The 12,886-nt window shown below is 35.8% G+C and overlaps 1 protein-coding gene across 3 annotated transcripts in view; it reads left to right on the plus strand.

Moving 5' to 3' along the window:
* cacna1g (calcium voltage-gated channel subunit alpha1 G) overlaps positions 1 to 12,886 on the plus strand; it is a 133,636-nt gene that overhangs the window by 59,038 nt on the left and 61,712 nt on the right. For all 3 annotated transcript variants that reach the window (XM_039664878.2, XM_039664882.2, XM_039664883.2), the window contains 2 exons: positions 3,511 to 3,579; positions 6,305 to 6,489. In XM_039664878.2, the coding sequence (XP_039520812.2) occupies positions 3,511 to 3,579; positions 6,305 to 6,489 (254 nt within the window). The remainder of the gene's footprint in view (positions 1 to 3,510; positions 3,580 to 6,304; positions 6,490 to 12,886) is intronic.

The raw sequence follows: 12,886 nt of genomic DNA on the forward strand, positions 1-12,886 counted from the left end.
TTCACTCCACAATGAATGAAAACAAGCCTCAGAGCAGAATGGAATGGCAAAGACGTCATTCTGTTTTCAGAAACAATACAAACTGCAGTGATGATGTCAGCGGGAGGCTTTCTCAGAGCGAACATAAGTTTTAGAACATGGTGCCATGACCCACTGAAAAACATGCGTTAGTGGGGGGTCATGGGAAAGATGGCCCTTGGGCCCTGCTACTCAGACACAGTAGGAGAAGGATAAATAATCCAGAGAGAGCATGTTCTCAGCATTCTGCTGTGAAGATCTTCGCTGCTTATTTTGCTTCCACACCACTTGTTTAAAGTGTAGCTTCTCTTCCTTAAGCACCCAGAATCCTTTGCAAAAAGCTGTTTATGGCTGTTTAAAGACCAAGGATTATTTGCACGGTTGAAAGAATCCTCAACCCGATCTCACGGGAATTCGTACGAATTTTACGAGGTGGCTAATTCGTAACAATTCATACGACCTCAGTCGTACAAATTAGTACGATTTTTGCTAAATCGTACATATTTTACGAATTGGCCAATTCGTATGAATTCGTACGAATGACCTACCCCTGACCCCGCCCCTAAACATAACCGTCACGTGGGTTTAGACAAATCGTATGAATTCGCACGAGTGAGGTCGTACGAATTAGTACGAATTAGCCACTTTTTAATCACTCGTACGAATTCGTACGAATTGGTCGTGAGATAGGGTAGGAATCCTCAATACCTGTTGACTTGGCTGAGCCGAGGGCTGATTTGAATAGGGATTCTCATTCTGCTGCTACTTTTCTATAAAGAGCCCAAACAATCAGTCAAGCTATAGATTCTGTAATTGAGCAATTACAAATGCCTCTCTCAAAGGGGCCATGGTGGGATATTAGCAAACCTTCAGTTAACTGGCTCCTAACTGAGACCAAACTAATAGCCTTTGTGTTTGTTTTCCATTAGGCTTTCACAATCCATGCATGCCTGACAGAGGCAGATCATGTTGCATGCACAGTGGATATTAATCTTTTCTGTCACCCATAATGTAAACGGCATTTTATTTGTTTAATGTATGTTCTCTTTGTCTTTATGGTTTAGTACGGTGAAGTTTAGAGAGGAAGGTAAAGGCATAAAGAGGTGCAATGGGACCAGGGCAGGTTTAAACTAACACAGTCTCATCCCAAATCGTCATATAACTGACGTTTTGGGACGTATTTTGACCATACGTCAATATCCGCCTTTTTAGGGCCCCCTTAAACGTCGGTAGATGGCGATCCCGGGCCGTCATACAACTGACGCTTTACCTTTAACGTCAGTTAGGTGACGGGTTAGGTTTAGGGTTAAGTTTAGGTATGGGGTAGAGTTAGGATCCCATAACCTCATCTACCGACGTTTAAGGGGGCCCTAAAAAGGCGAATATTGACGTATGGTCAAAAGACGTCCCAAAACGTCAGTTATATGACGATTTGGGATGAGACCGGGTTGTTTAAACACTAGAAGGTGGAAAGGTTTAAATTGCTGACCATTTAATTTGTATTGTACTTCAGTGGTCAGTTTCAGTTCGGTTTGGTTTTGTTCATTGTTATACTGCTTGATTGGATAATTTCGAGGCGAATACAGATAACCGATATTCTAAGTCCGTGTACAGTATTTCTTTTTTCAGATAATCTGTTTTACTCGAGTCATTACATTTTCTACCTTTTTGGGGTCGGTATGATTTTGTATGTTTTTTTTTTGTTTTGTTTTTGTGCCAGCCAAAGCTGCATTTATTTGATCAAAAAACAAACAAACAGTAAAACAGTAATATTGTAAAATTGTATTGGATATAGTACATTTTTATGGAACCCTTAACCTCTTAACCGTTGCCAGAGCCCTGGCGCACTGAAGCGTGTTTTTTTATTTTATTTATTTATTTATTTTATTTTTTATAGTAAGTAACTATCAAATTTAATATTATTATCTTGACAAACTGTACATTATTAAAAAGATATAAGATTCAAGTTTCAGTATTTTGTCCACTATTGTATTCTGAGAAATGTATAGTGACAGTTATATCTTAATTTGTGTTAGGAGTTATGTAATTAAAAAATGAGTCGATACCTTTAATATGAATTATGAGCATCAGCCGCTCCCATTCAGAAAAAAAACAAACAAACAAACAAAAAAAAAAAACGTCTGTGGTGTCGTCATGACAGCGCTTGACAAAACATTAATTTCTTTCAAAAAATCTTACTGACCGCAAAGTTTTGAACAGTTCCATCTGGTGACTCTGAAATACATAAAATTACCATAAATTGACATTTTATATTTTCAGAGGAGTTGTTAAACATTAGATGAACAATTATACACTGATTTGTTTAAGGGAACTATTTCACTCCTTATTAGCACATGGCTCTTTCTGTATCAGAATGTTAATTCACCTGTGACGATGGTGACGATGTTTCTCGGGGGGTCATAGTCTTTTGATTGAGACATATGAGAGCATGATGATGGTGTCTGACAGTGTTACTGTCTGCTATAGAAAGAGAAGCAAACAGTCCTGGCTCAGGTCAGAGCAGAGCGCTGGAGAGGACAGCACCTGCTGCGTGAGACGGCTGTGTGGCACAGATAGAGAGCAGGGGCAGCAGTAGATTTTTGTTTTTGTGGTGTCATTTAGTTTTATGTTTGTGGACCTAATCTCACGTCTCTGTTTACTTCAGATGCAAATGAAAACAAACATCAAATCAAAATCATTTGCAGTTCCATCATGAACCCCAATCTGGGAAATCCTGACATGATGCGATATAATAATTGAGTCCAATAAATGTGTGATGTAACGGATGACATGACTAGCTACAGTTTTTGTCATGCAATTTGGAATCGGTATTCAACTAAAAACTTATTTTTCCCTCAATTTTGGCATCAGGTGATAGTAAATAGTCATAAGACCTAAATAGTCACCTCAGTTTTGGCCAGGACAATCTTGTAAAAGAGATTTTTAATCTCAATGTGCTTCTTTCCTGGTAAAATAAAGGTTAAAAAAAAAAGAAAAAGACAAATAAGATGTGTTTTGACACAAGAGACTTGGCTAACATTATAAATGGGCCCCAGGAAAAAAAAATAAAAATATATATATATATATATATATATATATAATATGACCCCTTTAAGAATTAATTTTATCGTCATTTTCTTTTATGTCTTTGATAATGTTTTTTTTATTTTTTTTTTAGATTTGATTGATTGATTTGGACTTGAGAGAGATAGTTACAGTCATAAAGCTGTTACTTATCCATTTGTTACCCACTGTGTCTAGTAGTATCCAGCAAGGATGCTGGATGAAATTTATTGCATGCTGTTTGCGTGAGAGTATGTGATGTTAATGCCCGTGGAGTAAAGCGTGGGCAGAGTCTTAGTCCAATAGATGCCTTCACAGGAGACACTTCTAATGTGTTTTGCCACACACACACACACACACATATGAATCTACTCTGATCCAGCACTGACTCACCCGTCACTTTCCCTGCTTGTCTGGTTCTCTCTGCAGGAACGCATCTTCCTGACGTTGTCCAACTACATATTTACTGCCATCTTTGTGACCGAAATGACAATAAAGGTAGGTGACAGGGTTGGCATTTGTCTCTGTGTGGCGTATTCTTTGACAGAGGGTGAACTAACACACCGCCTGGGCCAGAATACCAGCCTAAAGCAGACTAACTTCAGTTCCCTGTGGCTTTTATAGTGCCGATCTCTCTTAGATCAGCAGGGCTAATGGAGTCTGGTAAAAACATGTCAGGTCACTCACTGGCTTTTCAGATAACCAGGCTTGCAGCACTTTTACTGAACTTTAAAAAGACAGTTCAGCCAAATATGAAACTTCTGTCATTATTTTCTCACCTTCATTGTTGCAAACTTTCGTAATTCCAATTAAAAGGAGTTTTTAAAGCTGTGATTGCCACTTTTTTCCTGTTCAGTAAGAATGAATGAGTTTCAAAAAACACGCAAAAGTATCGTAAAGGTGTTACGTTTTTTATACACAGAAAATATTTAAATCAGTCCTAGCTCTCCTTGACACATTTATGACAGAAATAAGATCTGATCCATAAACAAATCTTTCTGAAATCAGTAAATACAAATCAGTATTTATATATTATATGTGTATATATACCGGTATATCATAACATGGTGTGTGTGTGTGTGTAATCATTAAAATAAAATGTTTGATGTTTCATTTTCAAAAATGCTATTGTCGGCACATTTATGCACATATATTTATTCTTTTATGAATATAACAAATAGAAAGAACAGTATTTTTTGGAAACAGAAATAGAAGCGGTACACTTGCAAAAGTTAATAGCTCACGGAAAGATTATCAGTGAATACAACTTCAATTTCAGTCTGTTCCTCACACAAAGTCATTGTATGGCTTCAGAAGACCTGGATTAGTTCAGAAGTCATACTTCTATGGTGCTTGAAATCTTCAGTTGCCATTCATTGCTGCACAAAAAAAATAAAAACGACTGGCTTCTCCTTGTTGTTTCGCAGAAGACAGAAATTCATACAGGTTTGGAACAACACGAGGGTGAAAAAAATGACAATATGTTTTGTGTGAACTATACCTTTAAGTCACTGCTTCCCTTTGACAATTACAAAGTCTAAACAAAGACTACGGCAGCAAAATATTAAAATTCCACATGTTCAACTGCTTCCAGTCAGCTGAATCAAACATTTCAACAAATGCTGCCTTATAAAGGTCCTAAAAAGAGCACACTGACATGAAAAGTCTATAAAGCCTGCCCTCTATTTTCCACTCTTCACCACACAAGTTAATACAAAGGTGGGGGGAGGGGTGGGGGTTGTCTGCCAGATATTCAAATGACTATCGTTGAAATGGAAGAACATGTTGAGGCCTCTCTGGAGAAGACAGAAAAGTTCATAGGTGTCAGTCACAAAGGTCTAGGGTTTCTATTCTGGGTCCCTGCTTTATGCCAGGTCACACCCACCCAAGAGATTTCAAATGAAAATCATGGCAGAGAATAATCGTACTCACTGGAGGTTAATTAACGGCGACTGACAAAAACTTTCCGGGTCGGATAAAGATGACAGGGCTGTTGAAACTCCTGGCTTTTGTTGCCTGACATGCCTTTGTTCACTTTGAGGTCTGATCACATTGTGGTTTGATACATTCACCAGCAACATCATTAGGAGCTGCGCATTCATGCTTAGCACTTTTTAGTCAGATGATTTTCACTCCTGGTTTGTTTATCTCAGCTTTTCTCCTCCCCTCTGAGCCCCTTTTATATGCCAGCTGTATGCCAGTCTAACCTGATATGTTCTCAGAAATGCCACAATAGTGTGAAAGAACTAAAAAAGAACTGAGGGGAATAAGTGTGTTTCTTCCCAAATCCAGATTTTAAACACATCGGCTCTCACATTTCTAATCATGTGCATATTATTTTTGTTAGTTTCTAACACTTTCTGACACAGATTTTGAAAGAAGGGTGTATATTTTTACCAAATTGTATACTTTTTAACATCTGCAAGATTAAGTTGTTATGAAACTACCAACGCATTCCCATAGGGCTTCATGTAGTGACTCTTTTGACAATGCTTATACATCCAACGCACGCGGCACCCTTTAGCATCAATATAACACGCTTCGGTTATGGGTAGTTTTAGGTCTGGGGGTAGGGTCAGGGTTAGACCACTAGGAGGCGCCTTCTGGCCCATATATATCTGCGTCTTATATTGACGCTAAAGGGTGCCATGTGCGTTGGATGTATACGTATTGTCAAAAGCGTCACTATATGACGCCTTGGGATAAGAACGGGCTGAAACTGTAAACAAAGTTCATAATTGTGATTGATATATGGTGGTGGTTGAGGAGATTCCCCCCTCTATGTGAAGCGCTTTGAGTGTCCAGAAAGGCGCTATATAAATGTGATGAATTATTATTATTATTATATATGGTTTTACAGATATAAAGTATTGCCTGTCCTTAAAGTTGATAAATTTATTTAGCATTATATACATATAAAAATATGTGCGTGTGTGTTCGTAAATATGTGCATATACACACCCTAGATTTAATTGTATTTATTTATTTTTCTAAATAAATACTTGATCAATATATGTATGTATGAAAAATAGGAAAAATTAGGACTATAATGATATAATTTATCCGTCTTCCATTGGTCGGTCAAACAGATAAACCTGTCAAATGCCTCGTTTGGGAAATAAACTGTTTTTTTTTTTTTTTTTTTTTTACACAGATTGACTTTAATTGAAATTTTATTTAACGTTTGTGTTTTAAATCATGTCTGTTTGTTGGTGTTGTGAAGGTGGTTGCTTTGGGTTGGTGTTTTGGGGAGAAGGCCTACCTGAAGAGCAGCTGGAACGTTCTGGATGGCATGCTGGTGATGATCTCTGTGATTGACATCCTGGTATCCCTGATCTTCAACAGCGGCACTAAGATCCTGGGCATGCTGCGGGTGCTACGTTTACTGAGAACCCTGCGGCCGCTCAGGTACGCTGATTACAACATCCATTCATTGTTGTTGCATTTAGTCATTATGCTAAATAACAGTTACAACAGTTACATCAAAGTTGCCTTGCTGGAGGCAACATAAACACTTTTATGTATGGGTCAAAATGCTAGATTTGCACATCTTAAAATCAGCATCCACTTTCTTACAGGAAGCATAATTAATGTAAAGCCCGAAGTTCCACAATTAGCCTCTTCCTCACTTACGGTAGAAGCATCAATTAGCTTCTAATTGATGCAGTATGTAGCTGTGTTTGTGTTTATGCATATTTATGTGTATTTGTGTGCATATGTGTGTGCGCCTTGCACTTTTACTCCTGCAGAGGGAACTTCTAGAGGCCTTCCCTACTTTTAAATATTTATGACATATTCAAGCAGAAAATCGAAATCAAATATTCAGCTTTCCTGCCCAATTTGCCCACAAAATGCTTACACTGGTCTATCACTCCCAGTCGCTCTCTTCTCTCTTTTCAAGTTCGGGGTCAACTTCCGCTATAGTCCTTATACTACCAAGAGACTTGTATTAAAAATACATCGGTTTCCAGTAATTGTGTTTTAAGCTATGTTGGTACAACGTTATAGTAAACAAATGCACTGTCAACAACATTTTTAAAAAGGAAAAAAGGAAACTGGAAAGACAAAAAGAACGTTTGGATTTGTTTTTCAGTCATGTTTCTCAGTCAGATACAAGGGACTTTAAAAGGTTACACTTTATTTTTAAGGGTGACGTGGTTACATTACGTACTGAGTAATATTAATTAACTACATGTTCTTACTATTGAGTTATGGTTAGGGTTTGGTTTAGGGTTAGTTTCTTATAATTATGCATATTTTCAAGATTTGTTATCACAACATATTTTCTTTTGTCAAATCAACTTTATAATAATTTATTTAGTTGAGATAACTTATTATTTTGAGTTTCTGATGATTAAATGAATCTCCTTCATTGTATTAACTCACTTTTTCCAGTTCAATTAACTTAAAATTTTAAGGCAACCCAGGTTACTTACTTTTTTAAGTTAAACCAACAATATTTTTTTACAGTGTAGTTATCACAACATTTTTTTCTTTTGTCAAATCAACTTAAATAATTTATTTAGTTCAGATAACATATCATTTTGAGTTTTTGATGGTTAACTTAATCTACTTCATTGTATTAACTCACTTTTTCCAGTTTAATGAACTTAAAATTTTAAGGCAACCCGGTCACTTACTTTTTTAAGTTAAACAACAATATTTTTTTACAGTGTATAATAAGTAAGAACATGTAGTAATGTTTCACGTTACTATAATAAATCCAAAATCCAAAATAAAATAGTGTTACCCTTTAAAATATTAAATAGGTCAAATCAACAGCAACAAAAGAATGATTTTATTCGCTTCTTATTTTTGATGCCACCTGTATATGAATCATAATCATTTTTATATTTTATACATGTGAATTATTAACTTCTTTCACCTGCAGAGTAGAAAAGAAAGGGGAAAAAAAGTTGAGGATAAAATACTGTAATTACATTAATTTAAAAACATTTCTGAAAAGGAAATATTATTGAAATGTTTTACTGTTCTATTAAATGGATACTTCAGGATTTAGTATTAAGCTTTGTATTAGTAACCTGTAGTATTTTCGAATATTAGTATTTTAGAATTGCTTTCCACCCTCATATGCCCCTGAGACGAGAGATTTATGTATTTTTTGTCTGGAAAAAAATCCTCTGACACGAAAATCATATTTTTTTTAATGTATTTATTTGCATTTTAATGTGTGCTGATGAAGCATAATAGTTTGCTGAACCATACTGTGCCAAATGATGTTGAGGTATTTTGATGAGAATGACAAATATGTCTCCCAGAAAAAACTTTTACCGCATTCTTCACTAGTTTTCTAAAACAGCTAATGAATGATTTATGTCACAACCCCTGAGCTTCACTATTACTCCACTGCTACTGAATAGTGCATAGAGATCCAAGCATGCCCTAATAGAAAATTAATAGTATATGGATCAAAACTTGAATTCCTTTTTTGATTCCAATGAAGTATTGAATCCTCTAGTCGCATATTACATAAGGTGAATTAACCTTTAAACAGTATGTGTGTTAAGGTCCCTTTATAACTACTGACTGTTGCTTCGTTTGACTGTCAGAGAATGTAGAGCACCCGGATAGGAAAAAAAAAAAAAAAGCTCTGTAAATTAAACATGAAGCGGTCTGTGTTTTCACCTCGAGCTCCTCTGCTTGAACATTTTAAAGATTCTCACACAGAGTTTCCTCCACTGCCAGAACGCTCTGCTTCAGAGAAATTTACTATGTGTGCAACTGCCTCTGCACCGCCGAACACCTTTTGAAAGTTTAACTTCTTGATCCTTCCCTAGACAGACTTGATATTAATGCACCTCATTGTGAAGTCCAAGTTCAAATCAAAAGAAAGACAAAGACAGCTGTAAAAAGTCTCCACAGCGTGGGCCCAGCTACTTCTGCAAAAGTCAATGCTGGGAGGGGTGGGTAATCCAGACCACATGTATATCTAGACCAGTGAGCTTAAAGGGACAGTTCACCCATGAATTTAAAATTTTGCTACTCCAATATCTTTCAAAACCGGTATGACTGTCTTTTAGCTGGTTGTCCAATCTGCTGTTTTCTATACAATGAAAGTGAACGTTACCACAGTTGTAAAGGGATATATTTTTAATCTTTAAATCAAATTTAAATAGATATTTAAAACAAAAATGAATATATAAATATATTTTATCAGTCATATGCAATTTTAATATACGACTGTTTAAAAGTTTGGGGTCAGTAAGATTTAAAAAAAAAGAAAAGACATCTTATGCTATCAATAAAAAGTAATATTGTGAAATATTATTACATTATTATTCATTTTAATTAGAATGAAATTTTAAAATATATCATGATCTTTCAGAAATCATTTTAATATGTTGATTTGGTGCTAAATCAATGTTTCTTCTTGTTGTGCTGCTTAATATTTTTGTGGAAATATATATTTTTTTTTCAGAAATCTTTGATGAATAGAGTTTAAAATAACAGAATTTATTTGAAATAGTTAAAAAAAAAACACACATTAATGCCTAACTGTCATCTTTGACCAATTTCATAAATATTTGCTTAATAGAAATATCAATTTCTTGAAAAAAAAATATTACTTTATATTTATTTATTCATTTATTATAGCTTTTTAGCTTTTTTTTTTTCCTAAACAAGTGTGACATGAGAGTAAAATTCTCTTTGTTGAAATGCCCATTAATTCATGTGGACATCTGTGTTTTGTATGTTAATGTCCACGTTCTCCAGATCAATTATCAATGGCATTATTACGGAGACGTGCGTGTGTGTTTCAATCTTTAGACAGGATGATTTATGCGATGTGTTAAGGGGTGATGTGCACACTCTGTAAATTCATCAACTCCAATGACCCCCAGGTTAAACCTCTCCACTGTATGTTGCATCGCACATCACCCTTGCGGATCTAAATTAATCTCAAAAGCGCATAAAGAACCATCCATCCTCCACTGTCTGCATGTGCCCCAGAGGAATAGACCCTTCCTTAAACACCTGACGCCAGGATCTATTTACGGATATCACTTTGTTCAGTCTCCCTAGAAGCTCCTGCTTGACCTTATTGAATGCAAATAATTCGACATACAGTAAAGTACCGCTTTTGTTATTGCTTGTGCTCATTAATTCTCACGCTAATTGCAGTCCAGTTTCTTTCATAGGGCCTGTCCACTCTAAGGCATTTGTTAAGCTCATCTAACCATGCCTGACTTGAAACAAGTTAGTTTTTCTGCATTGTCTATTTGCTGTAATTACACGGACGAAAAATTGCACGAAAAGACAATAAGGACAGATTGGCTCTTTTGGGTCTCATCTGGAGCTGATTAATTTAATTTACATATCATCACTGCAGATGTCCTTTATGCCTTATTGTTTTTAGATAATAGCTTGTGTAATTGTGAAGTCATAATTTTCCTGGATTATGTGAGTGTGCTTGGGAACAGATTCAGTCATTAACTTCTTACTCTGTCTGGTGCATTAGAACAACAACACCATGCAGGGCGAATAAATAATGACTGACTGATTGGGTGAACTATCCCTTCATTACCTCCTTTTGTGGTCATACAGGCTTGTAAAGACAAGAGAGTTAATAATGAGAATTTTTGTTTTACATTTGGTTTTATGCTGTTGGTTTTACTCCCTGTTTTCTTTATTCGCAGTTGAGATTTTTTTTTTAAACCCAGTTTTTGTCCTTTGACGGGTGTCCTCAGATTGTATGTGTGTGTGTGTGTGTGTGTGTGTGTATTATCACACAGCTTGAATCCCCCAAACTGACGGTTCCCAGCCTAACAGCAGCATCCTTTAATTACAGCCAGGATGAAAATGTGTCTCTGTGTTCTGGGAATAAGAAGCTCTTTTAGAAGCTCTACTTATTGTTCCCTTGCAATTTATTTATTTAATAAAACCTTTCAGAACAAAAAGAACCAATCAGAGCAATGCATATGAGAAACTCAATTTTTCTGACACTCGTTTCCGGAAACTAGAAAAGTCACAGCATCACATTATAAAACTAACCCTTATCACCCCAAAATACCATTACATTTACAAGACTATTGTATTTTTTTAAGTACCATATGATTATCATACTATGGTGCTCCAGAACGGGCTCGGTAATCATTAAGTACCATGGTATGAAAGGTGCCATGCTTCACTGCTTTCTTTATAAACTTTTACTGTGCTCTTTTTTTAATACTGTATATAAATATACACAAAATTGCTCAAAATCACATAGCCTATTTACACATCTTTATTAAAAATCCATGAGCACATGACTCCACTGTGTTCTGTATTGAAAAACATTAGTGGCAAAACACCTCACGCACTATCGCCCTCTATTGGTGAGGGGTTGAAATTTAATTGTGTGAGCACCAGTTATTATTTATATACAGTACTATTATAGAATGTATTATTATTTTGAATTAGCTGTTATTTTTTTTCCGTTTTCATTTAGTATTTATTTTTACTTCAAATTATTTAGTTGCAAAGTCAAAACTTTTATTTCTCAGTAGATTTTTTTTTTTTTAAATCTAGTATTCATATTGATTTAATATAATTTTAGCTTTATTTAAATTCTCGCAACAGTTTTAGTTAACAATGGTGAGTACACTGTGTACAAGGCATTTTCACTGGATTGTCCCTCTCAAATTCACTCAGAGATGAGTGTGGGAATGTGGGTCTAGACATATTGATCCTTCTCATCGTTTGACATTTCCATAATTGATTTTACGATGTTACCTGAAATCCCCGAAGTGAGCTTTGATAAATACGCTTGAGCTTGTGAGAGATGCACGCAGATATTCAGGCAAACAAAAAGACAGAGCAGCATGTTATCTGCATTCCCTTTGGCAGATGCATTTCTCTCTCAACCAGTTACTTTGACTAAACCTGATTGGTCTCTTTAAACATGGCCTTTTCTTCATCCTCAGACACTGATACAATCACAGCACACTTCTTAAGAAGATCAAAGCTATGGATCAAATCCGGTTTTTGCTGCTTTAGCTCAGTACTGTGGCGAGGAGACAAAAATCACTGCCACCAGATGAGAACTAATGTGCCTTTTATTCTTCACTCCTTGTTTGTGAAGTATCACAAACATCTTGCAATATACAATGTTTCAGCAATGCATCAGAATCCCGAGCTGCTGCTTTAGGTCCTCATTGTGTCCCATTAACATCAGTGCAACAAAAACAAGGCCACGGATTAAAACCGGTCGCCTTTTATAGCTTTGTTAGAGAATAATTGTACATTTAATGGGCTGTTTTCACAGACAAACTAATTTGCACTACTTTTTAATTGTAAACATGTGTCAGAGGGACATATTTGACTGTTTGAGTGTATTGCATTGTGCAATTTTTTCAAGATGGCATATTATAAACCATACTTTCTGTCCCCTTTTAGTTGTTCTCCCCCACAACAACTCGGTTAAAGCGGTTGAATTCCTCTTACAGCTGTGAATTTTGTATTACATATATTGTGTGTGCCTTTGTGAGCAGGTGTCTTTGTGTCACTGTGAATGCTACCCTCCGCAGTAGTTGACAGGTGCAGTTGTGTGCCGGATGCCATGCCATTAATAATTAGGCTTCAGCTTTATTCCAGGGGTTTAATTAAAATTGTCTATTTTCTTTGCAGCACAGAAGTTTTCCCTACCGTATAGTGTGTCGCGGTTGCTTAACATAATGGCTAGGACATGAAATGTTTGCTGGTAATATATTGTTATTTATTATTAATCATAATGTTATGTAAGTAAGTAAATGTAAATTATATAAATATATAACAGGATATTATTTAATTGTCATTAAATAATTAC

The sequence above is a fragment of the Pimephales promelas genome, chromosome 17 (genome assembly GCF_988280905.1).
Source record: "Pimephales promelas chromosome 17, fPimPro1.hap1.1, whole genome shotgun sequence".
NCBI classification, from domain to species: domain Eukaryota; kingdom Metazoa; phylum Chordata; class Actinopteri; order Cypriniformes; family Leuciscidae; genus Pimephales; species Pimephales promelas.